General features: G+C 42.7%; 1 protein-coding gene across 5 annotated transcripts; it reads right to left on the bottom strand.

Moving 5' to 3' along the window:
• Window positions 1–835: 835 nt before the first annotated feature.
• Window positions 836–26985, bottom strand: TSC1 (TSC complex subunit 1). Of its 5 annotated transcripts, none has more exons than XM_064727493.1 (23): window positions 26900–26985; window positions 19954–20016; window positions 18806–18981; window positions 17854–17957; window positions 17091–17243; window positions 15371–15515; window positions 14195–14349; window positions 13828–13901; window positions 12242–12420; window positions 11697–11806; window positions 11356–11479; window positions 10879–10994; window positions 10577–10649; window positions 9184–9282; window positions 8524–9091; window positions 8260–8303; window positions 7576–7742; window positions 6555–6737; window positions 6094–6204; window positions 5478–5600; window positions 4349–4536; window positions 4081–4242; window positions 836–3825 (listed from the first exon to the last, which is right to left on the bottom strand). In XM_064727493.1, exons 3-23 carry the CDS (start codon window positions 18909–18911, stop codon window positions 3345–3347), a joined length of 3465 nt encoding a protein of 1154 aa, XP_064583563.1. In that variant the 5' UTR covers window positions 18912–18981; window positions 19954–20016; window positions 26900–26985; the 3' UTR covers window positions 836–3344. The 5 variants fall into 5 exon arrangements, with proteins under 5 accessions (XP_064583563.1, XP_064583564.1, XP_064583565.1 ...); XM_064727494.1 differs by having other exon boundaries at window positions 836–3822; XM_064727495.1 differs by having other exon boundaries at window positions 4349–4533.
• Between the last annotated feature and the right edge of the window lie 1001 nt (window positions 26986–27986).

Raw genomic sequence — 27986 nt, 5'->3', positions numbered from 1 at the left:
CCATGCTACAGAACTAATCCCAGTGCAGGGGTCCAAACAACTCTCTGTGTCACTGATGTTTATGGTATTTTCTATATAAAATTCTCCATAAACATTACTTGGCCAAAGCATGTTCACAATGTGCCACTTGCACAACTCAGACCTTTGCCTGTGTTGCTCATATTTAAGAATTATACTTAATCCTTAATTGGAATGTTGAGGCTTGTGTATGGATTACTAAACTGCTTTGAGCAATCTTTTAAATATTAATTTATTTCAAGAAGAGAAAAAATAAACCAACAAAAACAACCAAACAAATAAAAACCAATGAAAGACCAGAACCAGTGAGAAAGTGCCAGTCTGGGAAAAAAGCACAACTAGAGAACAACCTTACCTCACTAGAATAAAGTGGCCCCAAAATTCCTCGTGGTCTGAGGAAGTGTCCTGTATGCACTGGATGGAAGGGAAAAGCACAGACAGAGCCAACTCCTGACAGCAGCCCCAGCTTTGCAAACAAGGCTCTGACATTTCCAGCTATTAATTTCTCTAATCACTCTGCAGTCCTGGCCTGCAGGAGCAAGGCCATGCAGAAGCTCACCAGCAGATCTGCAGCACTGAACTGTTTGCAGTTCATTTATGGATTATGCTGGCACATTGTTGATGAGTTTGTTTGTCACAGAAAGAAAAAAAGGCTTTGGCTCCATGCAGAAAAATGAGTTTCCAATGGTGAATCCTGTGCCAAGGGGCAGCAGCACTGACCTGCTCTGGACTGTCCCACCTGGGAAAATGTTTGGACACTGAAATCTCTTCCATGTGTTTGGTCCCAAAAAGGTCTGGCAGGGAATTTAACACAGAGTAGTGCAAAACAATACATTTTATTTGTTCACAGTTAAACACAAGCAACTGCCTTGACATTTTAGAACATTCTAATAAGGACAGCAAAACCTCCTTTTGGTTTAAGTTCTCTTTAGCTTACGATTGTACCATTTCCTCGTATTTCATATTTATGGCATTTAATGTGGATTGTTTAACATGCTTACAAAGAGCGAGGCAGGGAACAGATTAACTTGACAAAGACAGCAATTTTAGATTTAACTAAAAGCAGTCAGTTAAAAAAATCTGTTTCCACTTCACTGATGGGACCCCTTCAAACAAACTGCAAGTTAACTACATACAGCAGATCCATGATTTTTAGACTTAGGAAAGAAAATTGCAAAATTTGTTCCTCCATAATCTTTGTGGTCCATAAACAAACCTAAAGTGGTTTCCATTACTATCCTGGTGCTAAAATCCTGTTTAAAAGAAGAAAAAAAGCCACCTTACCAAAGAGCTTGCGTTGCTGCCAGGGCATTTTTGTGACTGACACAAAACCTGCCTCTCCTGGGAACGCCAGACCCGGGCTTGGCAGAGCAGGATGGGCAGGAGCTCCTCCAACATTCCCAGCTGAGCTGGCCCATCAGGCCCTTTGTGTGCAAACCATTCTCCCCAGGCTGGGATCCAGTGGGAGAGGGGCAGGAAAGCTCCAAGTCTCACCGAAACACGCGCTACCACGTCTGCTACCACTACGTCTGAGAAAGCCTAAAGACAAAACCAGGCTGCCACTTACAACCAACTCTCTACTCTCTACTCCATGCAGAGTCAGCTTTGACACAACCACTGAAGTTCACCTCTACTCTCAGAGTTTGGACTGACCAACTGAAAGGACAAGGAGAATAATTTAAGACAGGCAGAAATGTATTCAGACCTTGGAGTTACGGAGGAGGCGGGAATGGAGGACGAGTCCTGTCAGCCATGAGCGGAGCTGCCCTGACTGCCTCGCTCCCAGCTGGGCTAAGAAGGGATTTGAACTACAAATGCAAGTGTGCTTGGACTTGATTTCTGTGTGAGGTGGTTCTTAAACAGCAGCTGCCACCCACAGAATGTTTAGGAGAAGAGGCCACGAGTGATGCAGGGGAATTGTGAAGCCTGAACCGTCTGAGTACACCTGGACCCAGCCACGTGGGACATTTAAAACAAGCACTGCCTTCCTAACAGCAGGCCCTGCTCTGCCACGAAGGAGATTGAGTCTGACCACTGACAAGCCCTGATCCCACAATCCTCCTTCACAGAAGGCTCAAAATTGACTTAAAACATGATTAACACCAAAAGGCTTCAGACCAAGATTCTGATTTCAGTGTGAGCAGGATTCCTCCTCAGCCTTGTCACCTAAGGAAGAAGGATAAGGGTGAAGGGGAGAGACCTGAAGCCAAATTGACACTGCTGAACTCAAAAATGTGCTGCAATCTGAGTAGGAGGGCACTCAAAGGAAACCAGGCTCTCCAAGGCAAGCCTGAAAAGGTACTGCCAGGAAGAATGAAGCCAATTTCTTGGACTCAAAACATGGTGGTCATGTTCAGATCAGGAATAAATGAAGGAGGGTGAAGCAGCACATTTCCCTGATTAGAGAAGCAAATCCTCCTCTGCAGATCTTCATAAGCTTGGAATTCTACCTCCATGTTCTGCATCCTCTCCCTACTTAAGTAAAGCTTCCTCTTCCCTCTTCTCCTACCCCAACTGCTTTCACATACAAACCAGGGTGAGGTCAATCAGGCAAACACTTCAAACACCAAGAAGATCTGAAACTGGTGTTTTAAAAAGTCTTCAGCATTTACGGTCTCTTCTGCATTACAAACTCCAGTTCCTTTTTGTCTGTTCAAATGGAACTTCCCAGGAAATGTTAAGGACAATATAAACAATGATCATGAATTAGGGTGAATGAATCATTTTGCAGAGGTACAACGTTCTTTAAACATTTGGGTATTCAATCAGACTCCAACTGAATGAAGGTTGGGCTCTGAGGGATGTGGGACAGTGGACAGGCAAAAACAGAGAATGCACTGGAAATCCTAGTGCTGCTTCTTTCCAGGATGAAAGGAACCAAAGTCACCTGGACAGGCAGCACAACCAACTGCTCTAAATGGGAAGCTTGCAAAGAAATACAAAGCATTCAGAGTAAACTCACAAATGTTAATTTGGCCTCATATTGCACTCAAGTTCATAAACGCAGCCACTCAACTGGGGACAGGGAGAAAGGGAAAAAAAATACTTGCAAATGCTAACAGTTGTCCCTTCAAATTAGTACACGCTGCTAAGGATTGAATTTGAGAAAGAAGCAAGAGTTAGGCTGGGCATTTTCAATTCCAGACCCAAAAATCCACTTTGCATTCATTCAGCAGCCTCCTTCCGTTCCTGGCCATCGATCCTGCTCCGCTGCATGAGCCACTGCTCAGACCAAAGAAACAAAAAAGCTTTTAGTTAAACTTGCACTCACGCCTCCTGTTCTATGCCAAGAATATGAAAATAACACTGATTGACTATCTTCCTCTTTAACTGTGGTCATGATGAGTTTCATTGTAGTCCATGATATGAAGCTGTCCAACACTGCTTTCCTGGAGCTTAGGCGAGAGGTTTTCGGGGCTTGGAGAGGCCTTTGACTCCATGCTTGGATCTTTACATAGTTCAGTCTTTAGGGCATCACACAGCCTGTTGATGCTGACCCCCTCCTCATCACACTGGCTCTCACTCTTGTTTCGAAATAATTCTCGTGCCTTCATTCCGAGGAAGCTCTTGGAGCTGGGGAGTGAACCTACAGTCAGTGGGACAGTAGTGGAGGGCTCCAGCAACATGGATGTCTCCCAGCGACTGCTCAGCCTCTGGTTCTGGGGTTTTTCTGGGGTGGAGAGCTCGCTGCTGCTGCCCCCCTTACTGCTACTGCTGCCTCGGGTGCTGGGAGGTTTGGTCTCTCCATTTCTACCCAGTGTTTCTTCACTGTGTCCTGCTGTGTCTTCATTACCACAATCCAGCCTGCTGGGGAAGAGAGAGGACACAGTGTCAGGAAATCACAGGAATTAAACAGTGGAGAGGGAAGTGCTGGCCAGGGCAGATTGCTTTGATTACTTTCCCTTTCTGCCTCTGGTTTCCTTTCACACTTCTGGGGCAAAGCAGGAGAGAGAGGGGGTACCCAGATGTGCCACACACTCAGCTTTGCACATCCACTGCTTTTAAGTCCAAAATTGACATAAACCCACATTAGTCCTGCAGATTTCACATCACCACTCTCACCTTTCTTCTGCTGCTTCAGCTGCTTCTGTTTTATCATCTTCAAGTTTTTTCAGTAGACTGCTCTTCTCCAGCCGCCCAAACAGATCCAGGATCTCCAGCTCAAATGCCTGGGTGATTTTTTTCTGAGCCTTGTACCTGCTTTCTACTGCCTGCAGCTGACCCCTGAGCAAAGAGAGAAACCAGAATGTCCAAAATCTCCAGATTCTGCCTCAGCTGTGACAGTGCATCTGTCAAAGCACAGCTAAAATGTTACATAGGAAGCCCCTACCTTGCTTGGATTTTAACATCTTCCAGGTATTTCTTTTGCTCCAGGAAGAGGTGGTCCTTTTTTGCAAGCTGAGATTCCAGTTCAGCTATCCTTTTCTGGGAAGCATCGAGCCTTTGGCTTTGCTGCTGAACACACAACTTTGCTTTCTCCAGTTCTTTCCGAAAAGCAGCGTGCAACATTTCAACCTCCTCGAAGCAAACAACACAATGGTAAAGTCTAATTTGATCCTGTGTTATTTTTATTGGTGTTTAGACATGTTTCTGATGTTATAAATAGGCACATTTTAAAGCAAGCCAGAATAAAAGCAGCATTTCTAAAAACAGATATAGAAAACCAGCCCTGCTGAAGATGTACACTATTAAAATAACTACACATCACTGGAATTTATTAGCACATTAATGTTCCTCATGAAAACCTCTTTTCATCAAAGCAACTCTTGCCAGTTCTGCACTGGATTAGAGTAGACAAACTCTATTTTAAATCCATTTTCCAACAGGACCTTCATTAAATACCAGTAGAAGACTTTTTTTCAGTGTACTATTCACCTTCTTTAATTACGTGCTCTCACGCAGGAACAGTTATATTGTTGTGTAATTTACTTGCTTCTAATTAAAAAAAGGTTCCTTTGAAGTCAGGAAGTAAAACCATATGAGCCACAGAAGTTTTCAGTGAAGTTACTGTTAACTTTTAATAGGAAAATGACTGAGTGGGAAGGCTGAGATGCTCATTTTGAAGTAACACCTCAAAAAACCCGTAAAATCCTTGTTAAGATCTTTCCACAAATTCTGGCACTACTACCCTGCATTATTTTACCAACAATCTGCTGTCATTTGAGCACAGTAAAGTCTTGGCTTTTGGAAAAGAAATTGCTAGAATTTACATCAGTTGGCTAAAACAGACCCCAAGTGTACCCCAACAACTCCTCCTTAGCTTTCAGAAGGGGCACTGAAAATATTCCTCAAACCCACAGGGCACAGAACATCTGAACAGAAGATCAAACATACAATCAAATCCCTGAAAATCAATTTCAGAACAAAGAGTCTGTTAAGATACAAAGCCTTTCCTTCTGAACTCAGGGCTGGATGATGACTTCAAGGGAAGTCTCCCCAAAAGTCCTCTGCACTGGTACCTTTGTAGTGTCTGTGTGCTTGTGCTGCAGCTGCTCCAGGTACAGCTCATTGACCTCCCCAAGAACCAGCAGCTGCCTGTTCAAGAACTCCATCTGCTGTTGCACTGATTCACTGTTGGAAAGCTGGGAAGGGAAATGGAACAGAATCCAACATTGGGATGAACAGTTCAGGAGAGTCACAGCTGACAGGCACTGTGTTCACAGGGTATTTTTGTGAAGAAGGGAAACAAAGGTTAAAATCCAATGCTTCATAGGTAGTTAAGTGTTAAATAAATTGTTTTCATAAAGAACTTTTCATTCCATTTAAGTTACGATATAAACAGTATCTCTCAGTTGTCAAGATTTAGCAGAGCTTTAATACAAATTCATAATACTCAATCTGCAAATCCCTGCTGTGGAAAAAGCCAAAATAAGAAGTTCCAGAAGCCCTTTAATTGAGTTTAGAGTTTCTTCACCAAAATTTTTCTGTGTTGTTTTTGTGTAATTAAATATCAGACTCTCTGGAGCTCAGCACAGGCTTCTTTCAGATCAAGAAAGAAAAAGCACCTGATGAAAACTACCAGATAAAAAATAATCAGAAAGACACAAAGGGACCTGGGCACACTGACTTTCTTACCTTTTGAGAAACTTGGCTAAGCAGCAATTCAGTGTGACACACCTTGTTGTTTGCCTTCTTTAACTCTAACCTCAGATCTGCTATCATGTTCCTGCAGTCTTCCAGCTTGGTCTGTTTAAGTGACAAAAAAATTACTCAGGGTTCTGAAACTTCACTAAGGACAGCAAGGGCACAGAGCTGGGAGGCTGCAAACCCCCAGGACTGGAAATGAAGTTATACTGACCCTCCAAACCAGCTAAGAACCTGCCTTTTCCTATTTCCAAGCTGAAGACAGGACAAAACAGAACTATAAAAGGATAACATTAAGTGAAACACTTTCAATAATGCACTGTCTTATTCTAAATCAGGACAATATCTCTAATAAAAATGTGCAGCTTTCTCTCAGGTATTTCATGCCTTGGTACAAAGAAGGTTATTTTTAAAACCATTAAGTAGACAACAAAATTGTTGTTGCTTCATACCTGCAATTCCTGGCTCTGGTTGTAGAATTCCTCCCGGTCGTGCTGCAGCTGTCGGATCTGGCTGTGAAGCTGAGCCACAATATTATCATGTTCCTCCTGAAACTGGTGGTACCTTGCCTGTTCTTTCTGCAGACTCAGTTTCAAGGCCTGGATCTCCTTTTCCTGCAGTTTCAGCTGATCTTTCTGTTAAGAATCCCACATGACACATCAGACAAGACACCTGCTTAGCAGCTACGACATCTATGCTCAGCCAAGCAAAGCTGCCATTAGCAGCATGCAGGAAAACACTTTTCCACACACACAACATTTTACACAGAGCATTTTCTCAAGGTTTTTGGGGCTTGGCTTGGTTTTGGCTGAAAAGGAGATGAAATGGTGATAAGGGTAGACAGGCTGAAAACTCACAGCCACATTGAAAGCAAGAATGAGCAACAGTCTATTTTTCCATTGCCTCTCATGCTTTCAACAGGGACTTGGGCTTCACAGGTCCTTCTTCCAAAACCTACTTGGAATTTTATTTTTGGCTCTTGTAGTTAATTATCAGAAGGTGAAAGTGTTGATGGAATTAGTTATAACATGAAAATATATAATGAAACACACCTAAATCTGTACTGAGACATCCTTCAGTGTACTTATATCTTCAAATTCTATCACAGTGAACAACTCTGGAAAACAACACTTGAGTTTCCAAAGCTTTTGCTATTAGTCCTCATCTGAGGAGCAAAAGGACAATGCTTTATCAAATATGCAGTAAGGTGTTTAGGCATTGAAAACCACTCCAAAAGCTGGTAGGGGTCAAGCAGGAAGGATTCAGGTGCCTGCAGTCAACTCCAAACTACTGACATTAAATAACAGCACACAGAACTCATGCACGAGTCACTCCACAAACACCGACTTCAATAAAGCAACAAATGAGGCTTCTTTGTTAATTAGTGGTACCAACAGACACCAGGCAGGCCAATGAACACTTGGAGCAGCAGCAGTGTGTCTCAGGCACTGGTGGAGCTGTGTCCCTGCTCACCATGGCAGCGTTGTGCTCCTCCAGGGCCGTGGCTTTGATGACTTTGCGCAGGAGGCGGCGGTTGCGCAGCGCGTGCTGCTGCCTCTTGAAGCGCTCGTACAGCAGCTGGTTGTGCAGCAGAAGCAGCTGGTTCCTCAGGGTGTGAATCTCATCTGAGGGGGGAGAACCTGCAGTGGGACACACAAGAGGTTCCTGAGCTGCACTCTCTGCTTTATTGGATCTCCGACATAAAAATCATAAATGTTTTTCCCAAAGCAATGGATATATGCGTCAAATGATGTGATTAAGGAAAAAAAGCCAAGCCACCATCACCACAAAAGTCTCAGAGCACAAAACTAAGACACAGACACATAAATAAGCAAGAAAAGCCATAAGTTTTAGACTGAATGAGCAGTGAGAAGGTGCAAGGATCTGTAAGATGACCAGCAGCACTCTGAAGCTTAGCAAGGCTGAAATGGTCAAAAGTAAGAAGTGCCTAGAATTTTGCACTTTTCAAAGATGAAAAAAGCAGCTCATCTCTCTGGAACACAGCTGTTTGCTAAGCAGATAAACCATGACTTAGTGGAGGGCATCATCTTTCTGCAGCATTAGTTAAAAACCCACAAGCAAAAAGTATGCAGGTCATTGTTTAAGCAAGTCTAATAATAGAGGAACAGATTGCCAAAACATGAGAAATTTCCTCACCTCCAAAGTGAGTCCAGTCAGCAGATTTGCTTGGCAGAGACAATCTGAAAAAAGAAAATGCAGCATTAACAGGTAAGTTTAAGTAAAAAAATAGAATGTTCACCTCAAAAGAGCTTATAGCCTGGTAAAAGTACAATTAAGGTCAGTTGGTATAAAAAGATTAGGGAGGAACTGTGCAGCTGCTTTTTTGGCACCGCTTAAAATTAAACCAGCACAAAAAAGAGTAACAATAAAGTCTGCAAAGTAAGATTTTCAGTCACCTACTTGTTCAGCTCCTTAGTGTGTGCATCTGCTCCTTGCTGAATCAGCCTGTCCAGCACTTCCACGGGAGAAGTTGAGGACATGCAGTCTTCATCCTGGGCTCCCTTGGCTTTCTTTAGCAGCTCCTCAGTCTTCTTGCCAACAAAGAGGTAGGCAGTCTTTGGTAATGCAACCTCAAAGAGGTGCTCATAGAGGGGAGGCTGCCCACTCCCAAACACCACTCTCCTGTGTGCTGGTACTTTACAAGGGCTGGGAGTGAGAATACTCGGCTCCCCAGAGGTTCCTTCCCTGTTCCCAGCAGGGCTTTCCCCAGGGCCTCCACAGGGCTTGTCTATGGGAGTAAACGTTTGTTTGGGTGTTTCCCGTGCACCCTCAGGCCCAGGCTTGTCCAGAGATGTTAAAGGCTCAGAGGTCTGACTGTGTCCCTGAACACTGGAGGCTGCTGAGTGGGTTTTCTTCTGAGAGCCTGACAGACTTTCGTTTGTGCGGTAAAACGGGGAGTCAAATCCTCCTCTAGGCACCATGTGTTCAGCATCGGTGGTGATCTCGGAGATCTCTTTAGATATTGCATCTGAGGAGAGGGGGAGCACCATGATGCATCTGGCATTTCAACAGGACAAACATTTCCTTAGCTAAGATGTAGGGAAGCAGGGCAGACATTACCTTCCTCTCTGTCCTTCTCAGCGCTATCTTCAAACGACAACCCACCTAGAAACTCTGGAAGATCACTTAAGGTTACTGAACTTTTACTACTGGGTATGTCTGAAAAAAAAAAAAAAAAAGAAATCAAAAAGTTAGTTGTACAGTTTTCTCCAGCCTTAGCACAGCACAAAACACAAGTTTTACTGCTGCAAGGTCCTCAGAATAAAAGATGCTTCCTCAGAGGAGGAAGGTATCTGACTGTTTCATTCCATGTGGAGAACAGTTCAGAGATCAGTCACAGGTTAGTCCTGATCCCAAAATGTAATTTTGTAAACTTAACATTTGCTATTGCACAACCTCTGTGAGGAAGGATGTGCTGTTTGCAATTTAACCCATTAAATAAAGAAAATAAGGTGGCTCCTGTGCACTGTGACTGCTCCACTTCCACATTAGCATTAATCACCCCTTTAGCTTCTGAGCTGGCTCTACAAGCACACAGCACCTGCCTGAAAAAAGGAAGTTTAGCAATCAGATGTAATACAAACTTGCCAATATGTGGCTACTGATCAAAACTGAGACAGCAGCTGTGGGATACACATTGCAGGAGAGAAACCTCATGCTCAGCTCAGTCACACATCAGGAACTCAGTGAAAAACTTTGCTTGCTCATAACTTGGAATTCAGAATATTCAGATTCCAGTGGTACTACACAACCACACCATGGAAAACCAGCTTTAGATTTCAATATCATCTCCACTTTGAAGATGGTTAAGATTCACAGCACAGAAGTCTCAAATACAGCTCCAAAATCCCTTTTTACAGCTGTCACAGAGGTAGATGACAGAGAATGGAAAATGGAATCTACATTCACCTATTAAAAGTTGAGTTCCTCAACATACTGATTTCAGTATTCCATGGGACTTTAAAACAGGTTCAAGTAAAGAAATATAATTATAGATAGAAAAAAAGTTTTTTTCCAGAGGCCTTTAAGAGGGACCATCATATCTATCCTTACGTGCAGCCTTAGTTTGATCCACACGTGACAGATAACTTGATGAAGCAAAATTTAATATACAACTTGCTGCTTCTAATAATAATCCTCAAAAAATCAGCTTTTATAAAAATAAATATCCCTTTTCAGCCTTCAATTTATATTTGCATTTTTAAATATGTAGGAGAGTAAGGTAAAAAAAATCTCAAGCTATTTCTGAACATGAATGGTTAAATTGAAATCAGAAGCATCACAAGAAGGTTTTAAGTTGAATCACAGGTTAAAGTGGGATTCTAGAACTAAAAAGAAATAAGGGGGGGGAAAGAACCTGTGGAAAAGGGTTTGGGGATTGGAACAAGTGTCAATAAAAACTGGAGCTGTTTACAATAGGTTGTAGTAATGGGGAGAGGAAAATGGAGTTTACCCAATGATTTATCGCTGTTTATGACATTTTGCTGTCGGTGCAGTAAAGGCCTCCCAGAATCTGGTTTATCCTCCTGGAAAACAAAAGAAACCCAGAACTCATTAATTGCCTTAGATTTCATTGGCAACTGTGCAGCTGGAAGTGGCAATAGTTGTCTACATTTAGAAGAGTTTTTGCAGTGAAATGCAAAATTTTTTATAAACCACCTACTCTGAGTTTTCTTTCTCAGTTAAGGTCACTGCATTAAGGCAAGTCAATGAAAAAAAAACCAGATTTAGTTCAGCAGAAGAATTTTGTAATACCTTTTTAGGAGGTGTGGCAGCAGCTGAAGGGAGTGAAACATGCACAAAGTCATCTGAAGTGCAGGGTGGAGGAGGAGATGTGGCTGGTGTTCCCAAAGGTGTTCCTTTCCCCCCTGCTGAAAAGGAGCACAAGTTCTCTCAGCAGGCTCCCCCTTCCTCCTTTCAGCTGAACATTGTATGTGAAGAATTGTACATTTAAACACCTCATAGCATTTATTTCTTATCTCTTAAATCTCTTTCAACTGTTCATCAACACAAAAGTGCAGTTTCTCAAAAGTTGTTTCAGATTTTGGCACAGAATTCACAAATCCCCTCTCAGTTTGCATCAGCACTGCTCTAGGTGAGGTATTCAGTTATCACTCCAGCTATCAACTGGCATGATGTGGCATTCCCATTTAAAAACTGCCAGTAAAATTTACAGCCAGAATTTCCAGTCAAACAAACCTTGGAGGCCTAATTCCAAACTGCAGCACGTACCAGATGTGCCAAAAGCTTTGCTGTAGGGTTGTGATGCAGACTGGGATGACTCTGATGGGACAATGCCGGGGGACGTGGGTGGTGTGGTCATACCACACACTGCAGAAGGGCTCCAGATGGTGACCTGGGCACAGAGTAAAACACAGCAGAGCTCAGAAAAGGAACATGTGAAGCACCTGCATGCAGGTCTTCACTCAGGAAATTCAATTAAATGTGAAACGAACACCAACTTCTGAAGGATTCACAGCACAGCTCAAAAGTTCATGGATTTTTAAGACTGGCACAAGAAATTATACAAGTGCAAAGAATGAAAACTTGCTGGGCTTCATCTTCTGCTTTACCTGCTGTGGCTCAGTTGACAGCCTCGAGGACTGTGGGCTCAGAATCTGAGGTAGCTGCCCTGGCATTTGTGATAGTGTTAACCGAGGAGTGGAATATGGGGTAGAAGTCCCTGAAAGTTAAATAAAAGAAAAAATCAAAATTCCAAAGCATCCAACACATCAAATACAAACCCAGGATTCTTCTGGTTAGGATTAAAGGCTTTTAATCAAAGCATTTCAAATCTATTCAACATACACATTTGTAGCTAGAGACTTTTCTTACAGCCCAAGAAAATATCTGTTGAACACATTATACTACAGCTTTCTTGTTTTGTTGTTGTTTTAGGGTAGGGAGGACAGGGGATGAAGAAACAATGCTGAGAACACACTGTATATCTGCATATAGAAAATATATCTACGTATTTATATTTTTAATGATAGTTTATTTTCTGGTGCCTAAGAATCAGACTTTTAAGTGGGATAAATTAGTGAGATAAGTTTTTTTTGCTCTAGGGCCAGTCCTTCTCCAGCAATTGGGTATTGATTAGCCATCAGGCAGGTCTTACCATAGCTGCTCTGTATGTCAATGTAAGAGCTGGCACTGGGGTCAGTTTGATGATGTTTTGAGCTTGTGCAGAGTTTCCGAGACACAGAGTAATAACCATCTTCATAGGAGGCTTCTGCAGGGTCCAGGGAGATTTTGGCACATTCTATCACAACATCATGAGTTTCTAGCCTTTTCCACCTGCAGACAGTTTTTGGATCCAAAAGATTAAGTTAGTCAATTATTGTTAAAAACAAGAGTTCCAGGAGATAGGAGGAATTGGCTTGTAGGATGGCTCATTTGTTCCAGGCAGCTTTGCATGCTCCCAGCCAAACTGGAACAAGGCACCAGACAAAAATTGCAACCAGATGACTCGTGAGAGGGGGTCTCAAAGAGGAGACAAACAGCTTTGACACAGAGATCCATAAAGGGCTGCCATGGAGCACTCTGGAAAGGAGGAACAGCATACGAAGACTTGGTTGATCCTGAGCTTCAGCAGCTGTAGAAATCAGCTCAGCTACACTCAGATGTTGGTAGTCAAAATTTAGACATGCCAGCAGTGAGGGAATCTGTATTATTTAAGCAAACACTGTCTGCAATGCCAGTTTCAGATCTGTGGTTTTCCTCCCAAGTTTGGGGAATGTTTTTTACTATTACTACCTCCTTCATCCTGAGAACTACTTCTCACTAAATTAAACAGCCAGATTAGATCTGCCCAATATTTCAGGGGATGGAAATTCACTGCAAAGAAGAGAAAGCCCAGAAGGCTGTCTATGAAAGGCTGGGTTGCTTTGAAAAGTAAAATACTCTCTGTCCAAGATACCAAAAGAGAAGGCTTCCACTGGAAGGTTTGTGCCAATTGTGCTCCTGAGTGGTGCCACCCTCCCCCCTGCAAAATTGAGCATTGTGACATTCAATGGGTTCCCAGTTAGGAGTGATTTCCTAGTGGCTCTGAAAAGCAGGGCAAGAGCACTACTGTGCAGCAACAAGAGTCAAATTCTCCTCTTCAGTGGCTGGGCCTGTGGAGACAAGAGAAAAGCAGCAAGTGGTGCTGCTGCAGGCAAATGAGCCTATTGCTAAAGAAAACTAATACAGCTGATAATGTTAACACATACCTGTTAAAAGAACTGATCTGTTAAATGAACCAATATCTAGGTACCAAAACAAGACACACTGAAGCCATTTTAAACACTTAAATCCCATCAAATACTTCAAGAAACCCAGGGAATATGACCCAAACCTTCAGCCAATGAAGCACCTCTGGCAGTTTCACTTTATTCATTATAGGCAAACTGTTTTAAATCTTTATGAGGATGTTTGATCATTAAGATAAAGTAGAAGACAGATGCCATCCCAGACACAAAATGGATTTAGAACTCCAACATTGTTGTTAATGACCTTTCACAACAGTTTCTGCTTATTCATCCAGCTGAAAGCTGGCATGAGGAAAGTCTATATGTTTACTGGTGCACCTACAAATCTGGGTGGCAAAACACCCCCACACAAACCAATGCTGACAGAAAAGGTTTTGCTGCAACCTTCTGAAATAACCCCACAGAAAGCTGCTCAATTTGAGCCTTTCCTAATAGCAGAGAGAACATGTAATACCTTCGTGGGTCCAGTTCATGGTCCTTGGATCCAGTCACTAACTCTGGATGAATACGCACATGTTCCATCATTGGCTGGGAGGAAGAAGGATTTGTTATCAGTGCAGCACTTTGGATTGCACTAAAACACATAAAACTGATGAGCAAACTAATCCCAATAGTTCAGAAAGTTACATTTAACAGATAAGGTTAATACACATCACCACAGCTTCCAGAGTTGATCCCAATGAGCTTTCAGTCAAATAACTCATTTTCGTACTGTTTTGTCAAACAGCCCTCAGCTGAATTCACAAATTAATTGTATTAAATTGGAATATATAGCTATAAATCTCTTGCCTCTGATAACACAGAGATAAGCAGCATTTTACCTTGACTACTTCTTCAAAGGTCTCCAGGTTTTCCTTCATACTGTAGTGAGAGCGCAGAAAGGAGACAAAATTGCAAGGATACATTCCATAAAGACGATGAAAGAGAGAATAAACGCTGGCATGAAGATGGACAAGATAAATCTCTGCCACATGACCTGGAAAAAGTAGTTAGAATCTTTTTCATTACACTGGAGAAAAGAATAAAAGTTCTAAGAATGCAAAGTACTTTTTAATTTGAAATGTTAACTGGAACAAGTCTTCTGAGGTACAAATAGTCCCTATTGAAACTGTGAAGTCTTCTCAGAAAACAAGCAACACTCAGTCATCAGCTCATAGCAAACCCAGAATTTAAGATAAGGACCATTAATTCCAACCAGTGTGCTGTCACTCTCAAGGCACAACTTTGTTTTTATTCAAGTTAAAACCTGAAACTCCTCGAGACAGTGAGCCAGAGTAAGACTGACTGGATGATTAAAAAAGGAAACTAAGGTTTGTTTCACTTTAAAAGGTAAAAACTAAAAGCTTGTAGCCACCAAATGCAATCACAGCAGACAAATCTTAGTATTCACCTCAGAAGTTCCAATCCTACTTGCAATGCAGAATGGCTCTAAATAGCAGTTCCATGTGCTTAACACAGCATTTGTTCATTCAGCCATGAGCCACACTCACAGATACTGCTGCTGTTAGACATCAGACCCCTTACAGCAAATACAGCACAGCCAGGGCTCTGAGAAAACCAGTTTTATCAACCTTCATGACTATTGATAGTTGCACATTAAATTAAACTCTTATATATGTTGCTTCTTTTCTCCCACCCCATTTATATCTGGGAATATCAAATTCCCCCAAATCTGCCTGAAACATGAGCATTTTCCCTTCTCTCTCCATTAAGCTCAATCTCTGCTTTTCACTGTCATCAAGGCAGTACTTTGGTTCAGTGAAATTTCATGCAGTAGCAGCACCAAATGGAAGATTCTAAGAGACTTCTAAATTCTGAGCAAAGAACTCCCCCATGCTCTCAAAGAACAGAACAGCTCGTGGGTTTAACACATCATTTTCTGTGTTTAAATAATCTCAGACCACTAAGAGTCTCACAAAAGAATGTGCTCACCAACTGCACACGAGTCACAAGGATACTGCAGACCACAACTGCATGCAACAAAGTTGAAATCTCACCTGGATTCTGCAAGCACCAGGCTGAGAGACGCCCAAAGATACCAAAGAAATCATGAAGGTACTGTTTGCCAGACTGAGGAATCATTGGCAACATGGTTATTAGCACTAGGACACCTGTGGTGAGTACTACTACATCTGTGTCAGTCTGCAAGAAGGGAAAAAACCTGCATTAGTTAAATGTGTTGAACTTAATTTTTTTCCAAGGATGAAGTGAACATTGAATCATCATCATGGAAAAAGTTCTCTACTGAAACAGCTCTTCTGAAACCTACCAGAATTTAATGATCCAAGATTATTGAGTTTTTCATAAAGAACAACTTGAAGAAAAAAATAGATTTGGGATTCTTGCTCCTACTCTGCTGCTTTTCTGTAGAAATACTTGGCTGAGTTAAAAAGGGAACATCACCACAGTTCCAAAGCTGAGTAAAAACAATTCCTGGTATGTGAAGCATCTTATGAGCCACCTTCCTTCCTTCCCACAGCTAAACACACACAGCACTCAGAGGCTCAGAAACTGCAGATCTGATCAGAGTGTGCACAGGTGTTGGCCAGTTTACCAGGGGTCTAAAGCTTTTTTACTAAACCTGGCTGCTGGAAATTTCCTCAGCAATAATTCAAACATTGACCAAACACCTTGGCTTGCCCCACAAGAAAGGGAGGTGGCAGTACAAACCTCTGGCTGGATGAAACAGGAAGAGAGAATCAGCTTTTCAGAAAGGACATAGAAAATGTTCAAACTCTTTCCTTGCTTCCTCAGTTTAATGCACATTTTCCTTGGTAGCTCCTCTGCTTTGTCAGCACAGGGTGCACAGAGCACTGGGCAGGTGCTGCTGAGCTCTCTGGGTATCTCCCAGGAGATGGGACAGAGTTTTTAGGGATTTATCCTCCTCTGTGTGTCTGCTCTCCCTCAGTCACACAAAACCTATCAGAGCACATTTCCTGTCCATCCCCACTCTCTGTCCACATCCCCAGAACTTCCACATCTCTGTCCTACTCCCAGCAGCTTTCTGACACACCTCATTCCTCCCTCAGTCACACTGCAAAGGACAACAGATCTTGTCAGGCACATCAGGAGTTCCAGCAGCTGGAGCTGCTCCTTTGGCAGTTACAAATTTGTGGTGCTTTTGTTTTGAAGAGTGCTGGCACTTGACTGCATCGTGCATTTAAATGTGACTTCATGACTAATGTGGATTCTTCACTATCATAATAAATTCCATTACTGCCAATGCATTCTAGATCTCAAAGCACTTTTCATTCCTTATTCACTGGTACAGTGCTGTACAGTATTACACCTGATCAATCTGCAGATGAGGGAAAAAATCCACAAACCATGGGAAAACAGCCACCTTCTTGTAATCAGTAGCTAAGAAGGGAAAGTCTGCTAATTCCAAGGTTATTTCACCTGGGAATAGTCCATTGCATGGCCCATCTACACTGCGAGTAGAGGACACTCAAATTCAGATTACAAGATATTCACCAACTTCACCAAGGCCCCTCTTGTCTTTAACCTATTTTGGAAAAGTTTTAATAAACATTCCTAACTCACAGTGACAGTGGCTTTTAGAAACAAGATTGTCAGCAGTAACAGCATCAGCACAGAGCATTCAGCTGATATTAACAGCACTGTGGCTTAGCTAAATGACATCAAAACAAGAATCAAATGCCTTGCATCTGTATGCAAGTTTACATCAGGTGTTTAGACAGCCCTGACAGTTCTTACCTTGAGACATTTGAGTAATGAAAGCAGGAGAGGTGCTTGAGAAAGTTTGTGTTTCCAAGATGGTTGTCGTCTTATCACATGTCCCAGCAGAGAGAGGGTGGGTAAACGAGTAGCAGCTTTGCCCATATAATCATTAATTTTGTCCAGTAGATGCTGACAAAGGATTTTGCAGAGAGTGGTAGAAAAAGAAAAGTATTTATATTTAACTGCTCTATACCCTTTTTCATCAGTCTACATGCAGCAGTTTGTCAATATGGAAATTATGGGCATTTTACAAATATACAAGATCCCAGAGGAAATAAAACCCTGCAATAACTTTGAGGCTACTGGTAGACAAATGCAAACTATACAGGCCACTGCACTTTGAAATGTTTATAAGTAAATAATAAAAAAAAAAAAATAATCTGGGCAGCAGCCAATTTGTAGTGCCATTTCCAATCTACTTAAAATCTCTACTTGCTCTCAAAATACCCAATTTGTTTTAGGCTAACACATCCTGCACCAGGAGCACTGTAAAGAGACAACATTAATCCTCCAAACCCTTTCCTTTATAGAGGTTCTTTGCTTAACTGGGTCAGTTTAAGGAACTCTGTAAGAAACACAGACCTCTGATTTTTTTTTTTAAAGCTTAAACTACTCTTACTACAGAGATACTACATCTCTACAGCAAGGTAATTCTACACCAGAGTGGAGCCCCTTGAGTTTTAATGGATGCTATTTAAAGGCTGCTAAAATCTGCCATAACAAGATTATTTTTTTTTACCTTGTCATGAGGCTCTTGCAGAGTGGACAGAATATGCAGTGCCTGCTGAGAATTGGTTTCCAAGTAATAGTCCACCAGGTTGTTGACAAGCATAGGCCCACGGTCTGTCAGTTTGGGGACAGCAAGGAAAAAAGCCAAAAACATTCTCAATACACTAAAAATGAAGTATTTGCTACAAGGACATTGCAGAACTTTTAAGCAATTATTACACAATTTCTAACATAATGCTTGGTTTTTAGCAGACCTTTGGGAAAATGAGACCTCTCAACTACATTTCCTGGTTCCAAACCATTCCAGTGAATGCATTCAGCTCAGGGAAAGGAATCAGGTTTTTTAATAACAATTCCTGTCTAACCATAAAACCCCACAGGTAGCTGAGCTGCAAGGGTGCTTTACCCAGGAAAGTGCTCAGGAGTGAGCTGATGTTCTCTCCCTTCAGCAGATAAAGAGAGCAAGCTCAGGGACAAGGACACTGGCAGTGCTCTCTGAAAAGGCTCTGTCAGCACAAGTGATGCCTCAACAGCAGCAATCACTTTTCACCAAGTCTCAATCTGTTGTTTTGTTTGGGAATTGGATTTTTTGTTTTTTGCCTTTTTTTTAACAAAATCCCACTGGTTGCCATAATGTAGGTGACACCTAATTCCTTCTAGATATACTTGACAAAGAAAGTTTCATCAGCTCACACTTGAGGCTCTGCCTCAGGAAAAGCCAGTCATTTTGTAATAGAGTCTTAACAATTATGTAACAGACCTTCCAGGAGCCATGCCATTAAACAAAATGGACTGAAGAGAAGCCTCAATCCTTAAAGCAATTTCAAACCCAAACATCAAGAGTTTCTTTCAAGCTGCATTTGCAAAGACAGTGTTTGATAGAAAAAAAAAATCCTACATCATTCTACCTTTACTGATGTGAAAGCAAAACCCTTCCCAAAACGACACAAAAGGCTACATACCACAAATGAGATTATCTTTGAATGCAGCTGTTATATCTTCCAGGACACCCAGAATTGGAGAATCCAGCATTGAGAGGAGCTCACCAACATTTCCTTGCTGTGCCATGATGCACGTACTGACATGAATGTGGAGGTTAAAACTTCAGGAAGTTCTTCATTGGTGTCTCTCTACCAGACTGGGGGAGAAGAGACAGCAGATGAGTGAACTTTTCCCTTTCCACATAAAAAAAATCTCATCTCTCCTATTCCTTTTCCACATAAGTGCCCATTTAACACTGAGAGGATTGTGAAGGTTTCCACACCTGCAATAAAAGCTGTAAGAGTTTCCAAAAAGCCAATGAGTCATGAGTAGGGTTTTCTTCATGTTTTTCACAAAGATATTAATCTGTTTTGCAGAAGACCTCAGTATCTACACTGTCCAAGCATTCTCTTACCATATTTTTTTCAATTTACTCTCCACTAACTGAAGCTAAAGGTTTGAATAAAATGTAAAAAGCTGCCTGGAACCCCTCCATTCCTGAGTTCTTACAGCAACTCCTCCCCAAACCACCTTTCCAGTTCTTTGCACAAGACTAAGATCTGGAGAAAATACACACCTCCAGCTCCTTCTCCACTCCTGTGACCAGCTCAGGAATTCACTGCCCTGGGCTCTGCATTGCTGCACTCTGAGAGATTTGGGCTTCAAGACTTTGCAGCTGTGGCCAGGCTGCAGCTGCTGCTCCTGGGCAGCCTGAGCAGCACAGCACACTCTGACTTCACTGCTGTGATTTGTGATCACAAACTGCAGAAAGTGTTAAATGCAACAGTGTGCAAACAACTGGTCAGCTGGAGCAAATCTAAGCCATGTCAGGCTTTTAAAATGGTTTCTTCCATGTACCAGCACCAGAGGGGTTCAGGTGTCACACTGACCTACCTACCACCAAATGAATCAGGTTTTATTTCATCCAGAAGAATCCTATACCAAACCTTTCCCAGTGGAAGAACAAATCTGGCTTTAGATCACACCTCATATTATCAGCAAGGGTTTCTTCTTCCCTCCCACTCCAAGCTAGAATACATTTTTCACTTCCCCCATGGAAGGCAAGACTGACACATACCAAGTTTACACACAAAATTGGTTTTTTTTACTGCAGTTGTGTTTACAGCACCTGTTCTGTGGATGAGCTGTGCTTCTGTCTGCAATGCTGCCAGCCACACACCTTTCATGATCACTAATAAAGAAAAAACAGAAAGAGGTTAAGAAAAAGCATCATTTACTTCTTTATATACACCAGGTATATGTTCAGAACATCACCAAGTGTTTTACACAGAACAGAAGAGTTGTGCACCCCCTGCATGAGAACAGTCAGCCCTCAGTCTGAAAACACCAAATGGTGCTGCAGTTGCTCTTTCCAGAGCTGGCCACAGGTTAAGCTGTGCAATTACCTCAAACTAGAAGGTTTTCACAAGACCATGGTTTTGTACTGTGACCCTTCAAAAGCTGCTCAAGTTTTATTTATGGCAGGTAGAATCTCACACAGAAAGGATTCCTCTCTATTCTGAACATACAGTAATTAATTTAAGCCTTTAAATTCTATTCAAAACATCTTTAGCCATTAGCCAAGGACCACAGAACACTGCTCTGTTTTAAATAATAATAATGCTGTAATTGCCAGTATAATAGGTACAGATAATGCTGTAATTACCTATATACACATTACTTTCTTGAATATTCATATTTAACAAAGTCACTGGACAGCAGGAGTTAACATGTCCACCAGTAAACTTTGTCATTTGCAACACAGCACTCTGCAGTTGCAGAACTGCCCAAGGTCACTTTTCTTAGTGCCACCAGACATGAGCTTACTTAACCTGGCACTGATTGCAAATTCAAAGGTGAGAATATGGCACCACTCTCCCAAGTGGCATTTCAGTAGCAACAAACTGGCTGGAGCATTGCAGGAATCACCACTGCACAACATAAATCCCCTCACCCTCAGTTTGCAATGATCAGAACTGAACAGCCCAAAAGAAGCTCCAGGTCATGTACAAGCAGTCTGATCACTGAAGTGTTTAGATTTAAATGCTATTTCCTTTCTAGTCTAATGCTGAACCTGCATTGAAACTGGCTGGTAGTGTGAGCAAGACTTGGATAATAACAGAATAGAGACTTGGGGTGAGGGAAGTTGCCTTTTACTAAAAGCAGAATGGATCTATGCTTTTCACAAAATCACAGCTGGCATTTGTTGTGGTTTAGGATTTTGGTTTGGGTTTTTTGTTGGTTTTTTCCCCTACATTGTGCAGACTCCAAAGCTTCCACTCCTTCCTCAAAGCATTTGCTGTTTAGAAGACAAACAATGCTCAGAGAGTGGCACCATCCTTTCAAAAGGTTTAAAGCCACACATCCATGCAACCTAAAAAGTCAGCCTTCCACTTTGTTAATCATTTTGAGGAATCAACAGCTTTTTCCACTTCCAGCAATCATTATAATATTGAATTGACTCAATGACTGCATTTGCAATATTGTATGGGGAAGCAGCTCACTCCAAGGAAACCATTCCTTCATTTCTGAGAACAAATTTTTCAAACAGGACTTGCTGTGCCTCAGTTTCTATCAGGACACAGTCTCAGCTATGGTCAAGCAACAGATTCACCAGCTTCCTAAGCAACATGAATTAGTTCTTTAAAGTATTGTTAACAAAAGAGATGCACGGCCACACCCCCAGAGCAACTGCAAGCAAAACCTGTTTTAAGAATTAAAGCAGCAGAAACACAAGGCTCTGCTTTTTTACCCCATAAAAAACATACCAGTGAAAAGAGTGATTTTTTTTTTTTCTTATTTTCCTTGAGCAGTACCATTCTTTTGGACCAGATCTTTGTCACACCAGTAAGAACCTCAGCAGCAGTTTCACAGATTCTGATACTGCCAGAGGAAAATCTGCAGCCTGGTGAAATCATAAAGCACACTTTGGATGGGCTCTGGAAGTCAGGCTCTGCAGACAGATGGGGAAAAGCCCTGTTAAATGTTGAGTAGGTAAGAGGATTTCAAACTTTGTGCCATTGTGGCTGCCATCAGATAAGGGTGAGGCTGATAAGGGAGCTCAGCACTGATAACACCACACACACGTAGGTAAGGGATCATTTCCCAAGCTCCCTAACTAAAACAGATGGCTGGAGTGACCTTGTGCCAATAAATCCAATAATCCATTATTTCAACTTTTCAATCATGCATTGGGACTTCTTTAAAGTAGAGCAGTCTCCACACCTAAAGTATTCAAAATATGAATAAAAGTATTTCAAAGCACATCTGAAAATGGAGCAATGTCACACACAGGTACCTCATGAGGTGAAGTTTATCTCAAGTTACACCAAACCAGTCCATGCTGTCACCCCACTGTACACAAATGGCCACAACTTAAAAAAAGCAAATCACAGCTGTCTCAAGGTAAAGTCATTTTAGACTCTAAATTTAAGACTGAGATGCTCCAAATCTGTGCCCAACACAAATGAACAAGCCAGGAAATTCCAGCAATAGTCTTAAATCATGTCACACTTTTTTCAGGCAGCTGAGTAAGTAATTTACAGGCAACAGGCTTTAGTCAGAAAGGTCCTGTTCTGCTCTGTGTGTCAGTGTGATTTATCACAGTCCCACCAGGAATTTGGGATGTGATTTCCAAATCTTGCAGATAAGCACAGGCCAGGTTAAGGGGCTGCCATCACCCTGTGAAACAGCCAGGGACTGTCAGGGTATTTTGTATCTGGAATTGATACTTGCTGTGAACAGGACATCCCTGACACCTTTACAGTATCAGCACCAGCAGGGTTTTATGCTCAAATACACAGTTACAAGCTGAGCCTCCCTAATGCTTCCATCCCCAGATACTGCAATCATTCCCTCATCAGAAAAATTTCCACATCCCTGCAGCCATTCTTGCAACTAACAGGATGAAAACAAATAAGTTTTCCATGTGATTTGAGTCACTGACTCTTCACTAACTTTTAAAACTAGTTTTATACAAAAGATCCAAAGTGCTTGGTTAGTAAAGCAGAGAAAAAAGTCTGTTGAAATACCTTTTAAAATGCAGCATTTTAATCTCACTGGAAAATATCACACCCACAGCATTTCCTATATTCAAGAGCCTTCTTTAAGATATACTTAGTAAAAAGTATTAAAGTACCAACACAGCTTTGGAGCCATCTTACAGAAGGAAAAGGAGAAGCCAACAAGCCAAGAACCAAGACTAAATTTATTTTAATTTAACAACACAAAACAGTTTAAACTGCAAACTCGAGACAAAGGGAGAGACTGCAGAAATATTAATTGGAAAAGGCTAAACAGAGAGAAAGAGACAGCAGAGTATTCCCAAAGATTATGACTTCTGTAAGTATTTCTGTCAAGAGAAGATGTTCTTCTGTTCAGGGTATTTTTATCCCAAGGCAAATGAAAAAGCAGCTGGTAGTGCCAGTTATGCTGCTGGCAGGGTGGGGAGGAGGGGGACACACCACAAACACACCCTCAGCCTTGGCTGCAAACAAAACCACCCCAATTCACACCAGCAGCACCCATTCTGGCCGAGGGGGATCAGCAGTTTTATCTCTCCTCATGAAGCAGAGTTGAACTCAGGGTGTGCCAGTAAATGGTTATTGCCCCTCTGCCCCAGAGGAAAGGGGATTTCAACACCACAGCACCAGAAGCTCCAGATTTCCACTTTTCCACCTGATTTCTATGGCAGGTAAGGTCGGGTCACATCCCCAGGTACTGCTCTGGCAAAAGCCATGAACGAGGACAGAAGGATTTTACAGCAATTGTGCTCAAAGAAAAATTCAGATTGACAACACAGCAGCCCTTTTCACTGACACCTTTGAAACGTTGGTCATGAAAGGATTAAGCCTAACCCCCTCCCTTTCAGCACACAAAAAACTGAAGCCCATTTTATGCTTCCTAACCATGCCCAATCTTACATTTCCCTCCCAGTTGAACTGAACATTGCCATTATACAAGTGACATAAGCAATGAATGAAAAGTTCCAGCAGGGAGAAAAACCACTGGTGGCATAGGAAAGCAAGCAGCTGATAATTCCCCTTTTCACCACCCAGAAATAATAACTCTCAACACTCTAAACCTCATTTCAAACTGATCACTACAACTGGCAATACAATCAATTTAATTTATTTATTCATCTTTAAAGAAGGAAGGTGTCTGGCTTCTTCTAATAGTAAATATTTTCCTGGTTATATTAAGATCTGATATTAGATTCCATAACTAAATTGGATTATTATTTATAGTATACACATTCTCCTCTACTTGTTACAGGTGCTTCACTGATGTGGGAACAGGAACATCACAAAAAAACCCAGCAAGCCCAAACAAAGAGAGAAAATCATATTCAGCAATATTTAAGATTCTTTGGGCTCTATGCTGTGCTAATACACCACTGCTAATTGCTACTCATCACATTTCTGTCAGAGGAAAATTGTTTAAAAACAATCCATGTCACAAAAAGCCCCAAACATGGAAGGAAGGGCTGTCACCTCACCCTCTGGCAGGAGCCAGGCTGACCAGCCAGCCACGAAAGGGACTCAGGGATTATTGCAATTCCTCACACACAACTGCATATATTAATAGCAAATAAATAAATAAGAACAAGCCCTGGCTTTCTAGAACAATTTAATTAACACTACACACAGAAAGTCAGCCCAACTATGGAATCTTTTAAACTACAAACAGGTGATCAGAGAGCTCTGACTTGGCACTAACACAAGGACTGAGACTCCTCAATCTCTGCAGCTTTTTTTTTTTTTTTTGCCCCCAAGAGGAATCTTTTAAAATATTCACAGAGTTAGGCAGCAATTCAGTAAACCTTGAAACCACTGCAACCTATCTAATGTACTCATCAAGGCATTTTAAGTGCTCCAAGAATGAAACCCAGCATTACACAGAACAGCAGCAAATGATGTGTAACTGTAAAGTAAAAACAAAACATGAATAATGCCCAGCAAAGTGACAGAAATTTACCACTGCAAGAACTTTACTCTAGGTCTTATTGTGCTGCTCAAAGAAATGTTTCTGCTAAGAAAGGAAACGTCATTAATGTGCTCATTATGTTTATTAAACTACAGGAACATATAACACCAGACACGAAGCTGTGACATTCTTCAAACACACACCTGTCTGCAACTGCCACAAAACCTGCAAACTGCTCTCATTATTTTATTTCCTTATTACTGAACAATCCCAGAATGGTTTGGGTTGGAAAGGACCTTAAAGCTCATCCATGCTGCCATGGGCAGGGATAATTTCCATTGGAGGCTGCTCCAAGCCTCATCCAAACTGGCCTTGGGCACTTCCAGGGATCCAGGGGCAGCCACAGCTCCTCTGCCTCCCCACCCTCACAGGGAAGGATTTCTTCCTAATAAATAAAATAATTCTTCCTAATAAATCAAAAGGCATCTTTGCCAAAGAGAAATGTGTGTGTGTTTGCACCCTGCATGTGTTCCTCGGTTTGCACAGAGGCTGAATCACATCCCCAGCTCCTGTCAGGGCTGACAAGAAGGTGCCTGGCAGTTGGAAGAATTTCAGGAATCAGGACAAGTCAACATCCCAGCAGTCCAGCTGCAAATAGAGCCAGCATTCATTTTAAGCTACAAATAGTTACTGAAGACAAATATTTGTCCCAACAGCAAAACAGCTGCAGTTGGCCAGTGTATCTCACATTAATAATGCCACATTTTAGTCAACATAAAGGTAACAAAGAGTTAAGGTGTTAGGATTAAACAGAGCCAGAGATAAAATCATTTTAATTAAAGCTTATCTCATGACACATTAGATATTCTGACTGTATTTTCATGGTGTAAGTCCCTGCAATTCCCCACAAATGTAGTCCTGGGTGAACTGGGCTGCTACAAAACCAGAACAAATGAACAAATCAAAGCAAAATCCTTCACTCAGTTTTTTACTGAGTAAAGGGTTTTAAGCCCCTGATTTTATTTTAAACTTCAGCTGTTTCTGATAAGCAGAGTACCTGATTGCTGCTCAGCAAAGGCAACAGCAGGCAGATGGATTCCTAAGGTTTGCACTGATTATTACAACTCCCAGAGTTTTCAAAGGTTTACTTTCTAGTTGCTCATATATGTAAATTGAAAAGGGATTTTTTTCACCTAATGGGATCACTTCAGCAGTGCTTCAATTCTGACAGATTTCCAACAACTATCCCCAGAAATTAATGTCAGGAAACTGCAGGATCAGACCACACAAAGAATGAAAACTCATATTAGCACCCACTGGAAGGTTCTCTGGAAACAGCAGCTCTGGAAAGAGTTCTGCACACAAAACCTGATCCTGGTTTCTGGGTCATTTCCAGGGGTTTTGAATCATACATTCCTTTAAGGCACGTTCTTCCTTTCACTCATTGCCGTGTAAGAGATTCATTTAAAAAACCCCAACCCCGAAGAGAAGGAGAGAAGCTCTGCCTAAACTGATAAAACAATGACAGAGGCTGCATCCATAGCAAACAAAGGGTGAAAACTTCAGAACTGCAGCCTTCCAAGTTCTTTGTGATAACAGGAAGCAAAATGTTTTATTGTAGAAGTAAACAACATCCTGACTTCACATTACCTACCCAGGAGCAAGGAAATGAGAAAAGCCTTCCTCACCGAGGGACAGACTTTAACAACTGATTTATTTAAAGCCCAACCCCGGACAAGGGAACCTCCTCAGCAAATAACCAAGGCAGGGGAAACCTGGAAATCGCTCCTCAGCCTTTGCAATGGGAGTGCTGAGCCTTTTTCAATAAAAAGCACAGACTTAAAAGGGAGTTTGGCTGGTGGGGGGACCCTGCGGGGAGGTAGGGGGGGTAGGGGCAGCACCCCGGAGCAAGTTTGTCTGGAAGGAAGGAAAGCGGACAGAGGGAGGCAGGAAAGGGGACGCAGGGGGAACATCACCCCCCCGCCTTCCCCATCCCCCCGACCCCTTCCCTTTCTCCTGCCGCCTCCTCCCCCAGCCCTTTCTCCCTGCTTCGCCGCTCATCTCTCTGCTCTGCCTCCTCCTCTCCGTCCCCGCGGCCGTCCCCGGTGTCGCCGCGGCGGTGGCGGCGGGGGGCGGCCCGGCGCACTCACCTCGCCCTCTCCTCCCCTCAGCTGTTTACCACTCCGGGCTCCTCCGGCCCACAGGGCGCCGCCATCTTGGCCCTGCCTCCCCCTCCCATCACAGCGCTTCGCCCCTCGGATCCCTCCGCCGCACAATCTAGTCCCGCCTCACCGCCTCGCTCTCCGCTGCCTGCCCGGTTTCTGTCCCGGTCCCTCCCCGTTACGTTCACCTCTCCCGCCTCACGGGACGTTCCCGCCGCGGGGGATGAACGGGGGGCGAGCCCGCGGCCGCCGCGCCCCCGCGGAATTCCGCGGCGGAGGGATCTCGGCGGGGTCAGCGCTGCGGCTTGCGCAGGTCGCGTGATGCGGGGGGCGGGGCCGCGCGCGGGCGGTAAACAAGGCCCGGCCCTGAGGGGACGCGGCGGGCGGGGGTCGGTCCCGGTTCTTTCGGTTCTTGTGGGTTTTATTTGGAGATTCTGCACAAAGTGCTGAAATGAAATAAAAACGCGTCTTGGAAGTGCCGTTCTGTGCTGGCGGGACACGGCTCTGGTGGCTCCCGGACAGCACCCCCGGGCGCGCTCCCCAAATCTCATTGATTTTAATTGATGAGCGTGCAAAGCTCGTTTCCTTCTGGTTTAAGTTCCCTCAGGACTCAGTCATCCAAACCGTGCACAAGGATTCTTTGTTTTTGTTTTCTGTTTTTTTCCCCCCCTAGAATGCAGTAACATAGGACACAAACATCCCATCCTTGCAGATAAAGGTTAATTTTTCCCTGTGGAAAATACAGGGTAGGAGAGAAAAAAAGAAATCACCACGGGGAAGGATCTGCAGCCTTCGGTTTGATGTGCCAGTGCAACAGGTTTAAAATTCAACATTTCATTCCCCAGGCTGGTGGAATCTCAGTGTTTTTCCTTCTCCAAGGAGGAGCAGCTCCACAAGGGTGCTCGGTCTGACTCCTGAGCCTGCCTGAATTGTACCCAGAGCCCAGCAGGAACCACAGGCATTAAATTTGCAAGGTGGAAATGAGGTGCAAGGGAAAAAAAAAAACAAAAAAAAAAAAAAAAAAAAAAAAAAAAGCAGATCAGAGCCCCATCTGAGAGGGATCGGTTGGTTTTTA

The sequence above is a fragment of the Zonotrichia leucophrys genome, chromosome 17 (genome assembly GCF_028769735.1).
Source record: "Zonotrichia leucophrys gambelii isolate GWCS_2022_RI chromosome 17, RI_Zleu_2.0, whole genome shotgun sequence".
Taxonomy (NCBI): domain Eukaryota; kingdom Metazoa; phylum Chordata; class Aves; order Passeriformes; family Passerellidae; genus Zonotrichia; species Zonotrichia leucophrys.
This window is presented reverse-complemented; position numbering and strand designations above follow the sequence as displayed.

Excerpts from the sequence above, each read along its gene's own strand:
- TSC1 (XM_064727493.1), bottom strand. The coding sequence starts at position 18,911 with ATGGCACAGCAAGGAAATGTTGGTGAGCTCCTCTCAATGCTGGATTCT. Across the intron at positions 10,995-11,355 it reads CAAAGCTTTTGGCACATCTG|CAGGGGGGAAAGGAACACCT; the intron begins GTACGTGCTGCA and ends GCTCCTTTTCAG. Across the intron at positions 5,601-6,093 it reads TTAGCCAAGTTTCTCAAAAG|CTTTCCAACAGTGAATCAGT; the intron begins GTAAGAAAGTCA and ends TTCCCTTCCCAG.